The sequence below is a fragment of the Typopeltis vanoorti genome, chromosome 9, assembly GCF_054136105.1.
Source record: "Typopeltis vanoorti isolate ZY-2024b chromosome 9, IOZ_Tvanoo_1.0, whole genome shotgun sequence".
NCBI lineage: Eukaryota > Metazoa > Arthropoda > Arachnida > Uropygi > Thelyphonidae > Typopeltis > Typopeltis vanoorti.
In genome coordinates this window covers 132,566,237-132,576,638 of record NC_143557.1, presented here as the reverse complement: position 1 = coordinate 132,576,638, position 10,402 = coordinate 132,566,237, and the positions used below count along the sequence as shown (strand labels likewise).

General features: G+C 39.7%; 1 protein-coding gene across 1 annotated transcript in view; it reads left to right on the top strand.

Annotated features, from left to right (window-relative positions):
• Positions 1–468: 468 nt before the first annotated feature.
• Positions 469–10,402, top strand: part of LOC150103580 (uncharacterized) — a 29,550-nt gene continuing 19,616 nt past the window's right edge. Inside the window, exon 1 of the mRNA XM_090398393.1 lies at positions 469–540. Coding sequence (XP_090254519.1) covers positions 536–540 — 5 coding nt within the window. The 5' untranslated portion in view covers positions 469–535. The remainder of the gene's footprint in view (positions 541–10,402) is intronic.

Below are 10,402 nucleotides of genomic sequence, written 5' to 3'. Positions count from 1 at the left end.
TGTTCGCATCTGTTGGAAGTATGTTAATGGATGCTGTGAAGTCGGTATTTGTAGAACGGATATTAATAAAATATCCGTTTCAATATACACAGTCCACGCTTCCCAGTAGACCAACTTATAGTTTTTAAATAGACGTTGAATAACCGGTTATTTCAGTTGGCAATTAAAACTTTACTTGACCATAGTACAATGGATTATTTGTCCACATTACAACTAGGCTAAAACGAATTACATTTCCCACAGTAAAGAAGTATTTGCGTGAATATTTATTAAATGCAATCCTTTTTGCATCGGGAATTATCATCAACTTTAGCAACTGTTTTTACATTTGCCTGATTGCCGTCGGCAAGCAAGCAATGAACCTCTGTATTCATGTATATGTGCGCGTTATCTTAAGTGTACGGGTCGCAAATGATAAGTGGCCTTCCTGGGAGCTTTTCCTGTTAATGCCATTTTTGCTTTTGTTTAAAATCGATTGAGTTCGGGAACTCAGTGTTAAACAATCTCATCATCCTGCAGGATATTATACGCAAAGATGAGGTAAGGTTTTGTTTAGTTGCGGTTTATTCTTTTCATTTAATTCACATTTTCTAACTTTTAAAAAATCAATATCTTAGATGGATCATTGATTTTTTTTATTCTTTCTTTTATTTTTCCCAAGAAGGTAATAGTATTTTCAGGCATCAGCTTTTCACAAAAGATGTAATTCTGATTGGGCAAATGGTTTCTACTTTGGGGGAAAAAACGCATTAGGAAGGCTAAGATCAATTCTAAAAATGCTTACAGATTTACACCAAAAAAAAAAAAAAAAAAGAGCAAAGTCAAGAAGTCTTCCCTGTACCGTTGGTACACTGGGAAGAGAATTAGTGAATTGTCTTAAAAATTCATACTCTTAAGGACAATTTTAGAAAGTTTAAAAGCCTGAATGGGAAGTGAGGATCATTCAAATTTATGGTAAAGAAATGTATCGATTTGTAGGAAGATTGATTCAAATGGATACAGACTAAATCGAAAGGAAAATGCTGCCGAAAAATATAACTGATTTTAATTTAGAGAGAGAGAGAGAGAGAGAGAGAGAGAGAGAGAGAGAGATGGACTGTAGAATGATGAACCAGTTTCATCGTATTTAGATAGCAAAATTCCACATTATTCTCATGAAACAGCATCCAGCCTTATACAATGAAAGAAAACGCAATCAAGTAACTAACCCAAGATGGTAATGAGGAAATTCTTAGATTGATTTACGATAATTTTTACTCATTCAGAAATTTGCGAATATGAAATGGAACCTTTCTAAGACTGCGAGTCCTTCAAAGCAGTCTGTTACTTCCTGTTTGGTTTCGTCTACTTCCAGGATGGAGTTGCGACTTACTTCATCATTTCGCAACCTCAAGGTAATGAAAAATGCAAACTAAAAGAAACCAGATCCATCAGTAATTGGTTTTGTTTTGGTTATAGAATAGAGAGAAAAAAGTGCGGTTAATATTACTCCGAAGGGCCTGCAGATTTCATTTTGGAGAAACTTCGGTAAGTTGTAAAACAATTCCCAACAGGAGAAGGGTGTAACTGAAATTAAGGTATGAGGTTTACTTTGCATAAGTAATTTCGTATTATTCAATTAGATTGAATCAAAACTCCATTTAACAGCATGCTATGAGTTTGATGGCCTTTTAAAATAAAACGCATAACGCTGCTGTCAGGATGGGTGAAGCAAAAATGCTTTTCATATTCCCCTTTGTCTGTAAAGGAAGTTATTTGGGAAAAGGAGTTTTGTGAGCTTTAAGTTCGCCCTTTGGGGGCAGTTGGATTAATTATGATCAGTTGGGAGGAGTTTAGCCTTCGGTCTTTTGTATTTGTAGTACACTGTTTCATTGTAATTGACAGCTTGTATGATCAGCGGGTTTGAATGCAAACCTGACTTGACGAAGAATTTTTTTGCGATATCGTGGAGAAGGGAGGAAACGTATGGAATGCCTGTTTCTCGATGAATCTGTGAATTTCTGATAAACCATGAGGCGTCCAGGATCATCTTTAGGCATTTCATTTGGATTCCTTGTAGTTTTAAAATGTTTGATCGTGAAGTGTGACTCCATGCTGGTGAGGCGTAGGTAATTACTGAACGTATGACCATACGGTAAAGTAGTAATTGATTTTGTAAGTTAAATTTGCTCTTGCGGTTGATCATTGGGTAGAGTTGAGCTATTGCTCTGGATAACTTGGAGCCAGCGAGTTTGATACGCTTGTTAAAAAGGAGTTTCTTATTCAATAGTACCCATAGATATTTGGTCTCTTGCCATGGGATCTTTTGACCAAATAGCACAGGATTTCTTCTTTAATGCAGACCTTTCTTCTAGAGAATAACATGGCTGAGCTTTTGAGGAGGTTTACTTGAATCCTCCAGTTGGTGAACCAATTTTCCAGTGCGTTGATACTTCTTTGTAGTCTACTGATTGCCAGGCGAGGGATTTTGCTAGAATAGCGGTGTCATTAGCTTAAAGGGCCGTAAGGGTTGTTCTTGAATTTAGAGGGATGTCTGATAAGTAAATTGTGAATAGTAGTGAGGCCAGAAGGGAACCTTGAGGTAAACCAGCTAGAATTTTGCGCCTTGATGAAACAATTCCGTTAAGCTTTACTTGCATGTATCTTTCCCTAAGGTATGAATTAATAAGTTTTACTTATTAACTCATAATTGGGATGTTGGTTTCAATAAGGTCTTAAAGCCAGACCTTATAAAGGCCTTGGCAACATCCAATTACACAGCAGCAGTGTGGAGGTGCCAGTTAAAACCATGGATGATGTTCTATTAATCGGTGAATTTGTGCACTCTCCTGTGAGCTTTGCAAAAACCAAATTGCTGATTTGGGATTATTTTATGTTTGTCCACTGCTAGTTGTAGCCTTGTTAGGATGACCTTTTCTGTTACTTTGCCGAGGCAGGAAAGAAGACTGGTGGGCCTGTAGCTTTGGGTGAGTTTGTGGGTTATTACCAGGCTTTTTCAGAGGGATGATATCATTAGTTTTCCAAGCCGTGAGAAAGTACTGGAGTCTTAATATGGAATTGGTTATATTAACTAGATGAATTATGGCCTTCCTTGCGAGTAATTTTATTATTCTATAGGTGATGCCATCGGGACCAACACCATTTGTGTTCTTCAATTGGGATAAATGTTCATTATTTCTGTTGGAATAGTGGGGGTGATGAGCACTGAATCATCCTTAGGCTGTCTTAAGGCTTTTCTGACTTGACGATTTACTTTATAAATGAGATTAATATTTAAATTTTCGTAAGATGGGCTACATTGATTTTCCAGATTGTCAATTACGGCTTCTACTTTTTCTTCATCTGGGTATGCAATTCGATGTTTAGCCTTCGTAAGGGGAAGCAGTTGTCTTTTCGTACGAAGAGATTTCCGAAATGTCCATATGGAGTTATCTTCTGGGTTGATTTCCGTACGTTTAGATTCCAATTCTGAATTTCTGTGTTTCTGGAGAGCTTCTCAAACCTGTCTGTTCAAATTGTTTAAGGTTGTTTCGTCCTGCGGTGCTCTTGTCTTGACTTGTGGTTTTGCTTTCTGGCTTTGTTTTTAGCCCGTATCAGGCCCACTATCTCTTCCGGAATCCGACAGGATGAGTGGAAGACAGTGGTTTGTGTGATTGATGTTATTGCTGTGTTAACTTGTCTTGTTAGGTTGCTTACAGCTAAGTCTATGTCTTCTTTTTAGCGAATGACAGGAGGTGGGACGATGTGATCTGGGAAAACTTTAGAGAGCTTATCCCATGCTGTAAAAGAGTGTTGAGGAGAGAGAGCTGATCTGGGTACCTAGCTTGAACTGAATGGAATTATGATCTGAGGTAAGCTCTTCTAATGTCTCCAGCTGATATTGATATCTGATGTTCCTGAGGATGACTATGTCTAGTACATTCGAACTTCCTAATGGGCTGTAGTGGGTGGGCTCGTTACGTCCAGCTACTATTGATGAGTTGAGTGACGTGTAGTTAAATAAAGTACTGCCTTTGGTATTGCTTGACGAACTGAACCAAGCTGTATGTTTGGAGTTGTGGTCTCCTGCTATAATTAAGGAATCTGTGAAGCCAATGAGGGAATCTAAATCTGATGTCAATAGTGGAATGTTGGGAGGATTGTACGATGCATAGATTTTAAGTCTACTCGCGTTGTTGGTGTGCACCTTCACACCTGTCACTTCAAGAATTAACGTTTTAAGGGTTGGTTAAAACATTGTAGCTTAAATAATATTGAATAAAAATGGCTGTACCACCATCACTAGAGATAAGCTTGTCTGTCCTATATGGTATATATCCTGTTAATCTTGGTTTGTGGGATTCACTGATTATTATTATGTCGTGGTTCTATCTGTTTGCGAATTCTTGCAGCTCAAGAATTTTGTTTGTCAGGCCGTTAGCATTGCATGCTGTAATTATGACGGGGTTTGGTTTGAATTTTTTATACATTGCAGAGAGCTGTCAATATGAATTGGGTTTTCGATTGAATTTCTACCCCCCCCCTTCAGTAGACGCTGTTTAGATATGCCGTTCAACTGCATGCATATTAATATAAGAGTACGTGCAGGGTCTACGCCATTATACTTCTTCGCTGTAGCAATCGTATTGACATTGGAAAGACGTTTATCGTTGAGCATTATTTTCGTTCAGACGGAGTTGGTTGAGCAAATGGTCCAAACCTACAACATGTTTGTGAGCAGTTTTATTTTGAGCACGCAATCTATCTTTTTAATGCTTTATTTTGTCGTTTCCGTAAGCCTGCCCCAAGCAATAGTGTCATCATTGACTTAATGAAGAGGTTCCGATCTACCGCGAGTATTCTGCCGCAATGCAACGGGCATTCGCCGGAGATCACAAAACTGTTAACACAAATGAGAATCACGGACGTGTGCTGGAGCAAGTGTTACAGTCTCCAAAACGCGGTTCAACGTCGAATAGTAGTAAATCTTGGGATACCAAGGCCGTCATCAAAGATTATCCTTCAGGAGCCGGGTGCCTTTTATTCTTACGTCATTCAAGTGGGTCAGTGTTTCACAGAAACGGATTACTCCACACGGCGGGAATACTATACACTCGTGCAATGTCTATGAAGATCCGTCCTTCCTCCGTAATGTCTGGTTCTAACGAATCACATTTACATCTAAGCTATCATGTAAACAGACGAACCTACAGGTTTCTTGGTTTATCGAGACATGAATTTGTCCAAGAGAAACCTCCTCACAGTGAGAAGGTCACCACAGTGCTCTGATTTCATTTCGAAATTCACAGAATTTACTTATCCTTCACGTTCTCCTAATCTCACATGACTTGATGCCTTCGTTTGGGGTATGTTGAAGAAATGGGTATTCCACCCTGATCCGCCTTCAAATCTTGATTAACTGAAGGATAAAATTACACGATATGTCTAGCAGATCTCCCAACCCTTCTTCTCCAAGATGACAGAAAACCTTCGAATGGGCTACGAAACTTGTCTTGAAAGACAAGTTGCCTATTTTGAGCATGCAATCTACCTTTGTTAATGTTTTATTCGACCAAGATTCCACCGATAGTTGTGGATGTATACATCATCATGTGCAAACATATATTCCTTTGTTAATAAACCCATTTACTCCATAATATCGTTGTAGTTATTTAGTACTTCATTTGCTCCATACTGTATTAAATTCCTAGAAATTCTGCAGACATACTCTCCCTTATTCAAACGTCCATAAATATATCTCTAATGCTGAATACAAAGCACTGGTAGATCATTAAAAAATGCGAACATCTCACTACTGGAAGCAGACAAAGGAAATGTAAGTGTAATATTGGATTCGGATATGCATATAAACAAAATGATGCATGTTGTACCAATGATTTATTTAAAACATCCTGTTATTTTGCTTATTTATGTAGTTCCAAAATTACATAAGAAGGATATTCAGCTCCGACCTATAGAGGATGCTAGACATTCACTAACATATTATCTTTGTACCTTTGTTAGGAACAGACTGAAGGACCAGCCTTGGGTCTCAATTTCACCGCACTTGTCAAATATGCACATGGAGACATTCGAACAAACAGCCATCAACACGTTACACAAAACGAAGACTTTGGCTTCGGTATGTCGATGATATTTCTTTCATTAGGTGGCCAGGATTAGAAGATCCCCTGTACAAATTTACGGATTTTCTCAAGTGTTTAAACCAAAAAGTCCTAGTTACTTATCAGAAATAGAGAAGACATGTCCCTTCCCTTCCTAGATGTTCTCATCTCAGTAAAAATCATGGCAATATTTAATTTGAAGTCTACAGGAATAAGCTCACTACAAGACGATATCTACGTGCTACATCACATCATTAACTGGTGCAAAAATGAGGCATTATTAAAATTTTTAAAGATAGGGCCACTACAATATTAAGTGATGATAAAAAAAGAAAATTAGGTACCATATCACAAGGACATTCTCCTAAAAATGCACATAATCTCAGAAACAAAGAGAGTGTAATACAACGTGATAGACATATTGAAACTACATTAACATCAAAGAATAATCTTGAAGGTTTAAAATAATATCCAGTATGTGTTATACATTACGTGTTTTTAATTTTGTTTTAATATTGTTAAATAATGAAAACAATAATATCAGTGCAAAGTGAAGACATGATAAGGTGTTGGAATCCCACTTACCTCATTTGGCTTCTATTTTGTTAACATTTATTATTGTGATGTGGTTTCTATCTTGTATAAGGATGTCCTCATGAGCTCACTTTAGTGAGTACGGGCATGGCAAATCCGAGGTACCTGATGCTAGACCATGCCTTACTTCATGTAATATACATCTGTTATATTATCTGTAGACTGGTCCTCTCCCCTTCTTTCTTTGCTTCTTTCTTCTCTTCTTGCTGCTTATCCTCAATGCTATTAGAGTAATCGAGGGCTAGGGATGAATCCTTCCTATCTTGCTAAGTCATTTCGCCTATTGCAGCCACCGAATGGGGCAAACTAGCCCCAATAGGTGCCGGTCCCATGCCCGGATAAATGGCGAGGTCAGGAAGGGCATCCGCTCATAAAACTTCACTGTCAAATCTAGATATGATTAAATGAGTCGAAAAGAAAGTGATACAAGGGCTAGGGCGTACCCGTTAAGCGACGCGCAGCCACATCGCCCTACAGCTGCGAGAAGTGGACGAGGGCTATCGCATAAAGGGCGGTTGCGGTTAAAGAAGGAGCCCAGCAAGTGGAGAGAATGTTGCGAGTGGGAACGTTAAAGCATGACTGGAAGTGGAAGATAGGTGGCAGACATGATGAGGAAGAGGAAGTTGGACATTTTATGCGTGAAGGAGACAAGGTGGAAGGGGGAAAAGGCGAAGGAAATAGGAGACGGGTATAAATTGTTCTACTCTGGAGCGAATAAAGTGGGAAGAAATGGTGTTGGAATTGTGGTGTGTGGCAGAATGAAGGGTGAAGTACTGGAAGTGGGTTGGAGGAACGACAGGATCATGCGAATGAAACTGGATCTAGGAGAAGAAGAACTGGTCATCTTATGTTTATACGCCTCACAAGTTGGCTGCACAGCAGAAGAGAAAGATGAATTCTGGAACGTGCTAGATGAAGAAAACAAGATGGTAATTGTCGGAGGAGACTTGAACGGACACATAGGGTGACAGAATAGGGACTGTGAAAGGATACATGGTGGCCGTGGAGTGGAAATGATGAACCTGGAAGGAGAGAGGATTTTGGACTTTGCAGTAGGGTTTGATCTGGCAATTGTGAACTCCTACTTCTGTAAGAGGGAAGAGCATTTGATGACATTTAGAAGGCAACAATAGTTCACAGATTGACTACATTTTGACTAGAAGAAAACATTTTAAAGAAGTAACAAATTGTAAGTCAATCCCAACAGATCAAGTGGCGCAGCAACATCGGCTGCTGTGTGCAGACTTTGAAATAAAGTCGAAGATAAGAAACTTTGGAAGCCATGGGAGGAAGAAAATTAAGTGGTTTCGCTTAAAAGAAGAGAGTGTGAGGGACCGTTTTAGGGAAAACGTGTTAGTGAGGATTTCGGATGGATTAGAAAGTGTACAAGACTGGTGGAGACATAATTCAAAAGTAATTCTAAGCTGTGAAATTGAGGTGCTTGGTAAAACATCCAGAAAGATTAGAGAGCAGAAGGAGGGTTGGTGGTGGAATAATGATGTACAAGAAGCAGTGACGGCTAAGAGGAAGCCAAAGCAGAAGTGGGATGAGTCAAGAGTGGAAAAGGACAGAGAGGAATACAGAGAGAAAAAGCGAGAAGCCAAGAGTTGTTGCACAGGCAAAGGCCATGGTATATCAAGACCTTTATGATCAATTAGAAACAAAGGAAGGAGAGAGAAAGATTTATAGATTGTCAAAATGTAGAAATAAGGCATCAAAGGACATCGTACATGTGAGGCAGATCAAAGACTTTGAAGGAAGGGTTTTAAGGAGGGATGTGGATATAAGAAACAGATGGAGAATATACTTTGAAGGGCTTTTGAATGAAGAAAATGCAAGTACTCACAGAGAAGATGGGGAGCCTTATGGTGCAGATCATTAGTCGAGTGGAAGTGAAGGAAGCCATAAAGAGGATGAAGAATGGAAAATCAGTGGGCCCCTGATTGGATCCCAGTGGAGGCATGGAAGGCACTGGGGGAAAAAGGAATTGACCTGCTGTGGGACCTGTTAATACAAGTTTATCAACAGGAAAATATACCCGAGGAATGGAGGAAACGTATTCTTGTCCCCATATACAGGAGAAAAGGGGATGCACAAGACCGTAAGAATTACAGACGAATAAAGTTGATGTCCCACACAATGAAAATCCTAGAGAGCATTCTTGATGGAAGAATGAGGAAGGAGGAAGCGATTGCAAAAGAGCAATTTGGCTTCATGCCTGGTCGATCGACGACAGATGCTATCTATGAGGTACGGTAGATAATGGAAAAGTTTCGAGAGAAGCAAGGGGAGCTACATCTGGTATTTATTGATCTTTAGAAAGCGTATGATAGAGTTCCAAGACAAGAAGTCTGGAGGTGTCTGAGGGAGAAGAAGGTACCGGAGAAATATATCAGTTTGGTGCAGGAGATGTACAGAAATGTGAAGACAAGTATTCAAACCTGCCTGGGAGAGACAGAACGTTTTCCAGTGACAGTTGGCTTGCATTATGTCCGTTCCTGTTTAATATTGTGATGTAGGTGGTGACGGAGGAAGTGAGAGAAGCGGGCCTTGGACTATATTTTATGCAGATGACATCGTGCTGTGTGCAGAATCAACAGAAGAAGTGGCAGCCAAATTGGACAGTTGGAGTAAAGTACTGGAAGAGAGAGGTATGAGACTGAGCAGAAGTAAGACCGAGCATACGTGTTGCAAAGTGAATGGCAGCCAGGAGGCAAATCTAGAGCTGGAAGGAAATGTCATCAGAAAGGTGAGGGACTTTAGATACTTAGGTTCAATAGTGAAAGGGGATGGTGATGCTGAGAAAGAAGTGGGGTGCAGGATATAAACAGGATGGAGGAACTGGAGAGACATGGCTGGAGTGCTATGTGATAAGAGGGTGCCGATGAATCTAAAAGGCAAAATCTAAGGGACAGTAGTGAGACCTGCTATGACGTATGTTATGGAAACTGTGGCCCTGAGGAAAAATAACATCAGCAGGATGGAGGTAGCGGAGATGAAAATGCTTAGGTGGATGTGTGGTGTGACCAGAAAGGGTCGTCTGAGAAATGACTATATAAGGGGAACGGTGAAAGTTACGAACTTGGGAGCAAAGATACAGGAGGCAAAATTGAGATGGTTTAGTCAGGTGATGAGGAGGGAGGAAGAGTATTGGGCAGAAAGGTCATGCAAATGGATGTGCCGGGAAAGAGAAAGTGCGGACGGCCAATGAAGAGATGGTGGAGGAGGACTTGAGGATGAAAAGCTTGGATATGGCTACAGCCAAAGACAGGAAGTTGTGGAGGAGACTCTCCACAAACAGCGACCCTACTTAAGTGGGAAAAGCTACAGAAGAAGAAAAAGATCTTGTATAAAGATATCAACTTGTGTTGTAGTACGTGTGTTGATACAATGACCACAGTTCATATTTTAATTTTCTGTAACTTGTCAGATGTTTTAGATTGTATGAAAGGTTGTAAGTAGTGTGGATATGAGATGCTTTTATGGCCACTCCATACAAGCTGTTACAGCGCCTAGTTGTAGAGATGGTTGTGTCAGTTGTGTTACACAATACGTATCTATTTTTATAGTAAATGATATTGAAATAAATTCTTAGTATTAGTACGCAGTGTCTTCGATTTTTTAAGCTACGGGTTTTATGTCTTGTTCGATTATTGATCTGCATGTATGGGCCTCCAAAGCACTAATTGAACAATTGTTCCATG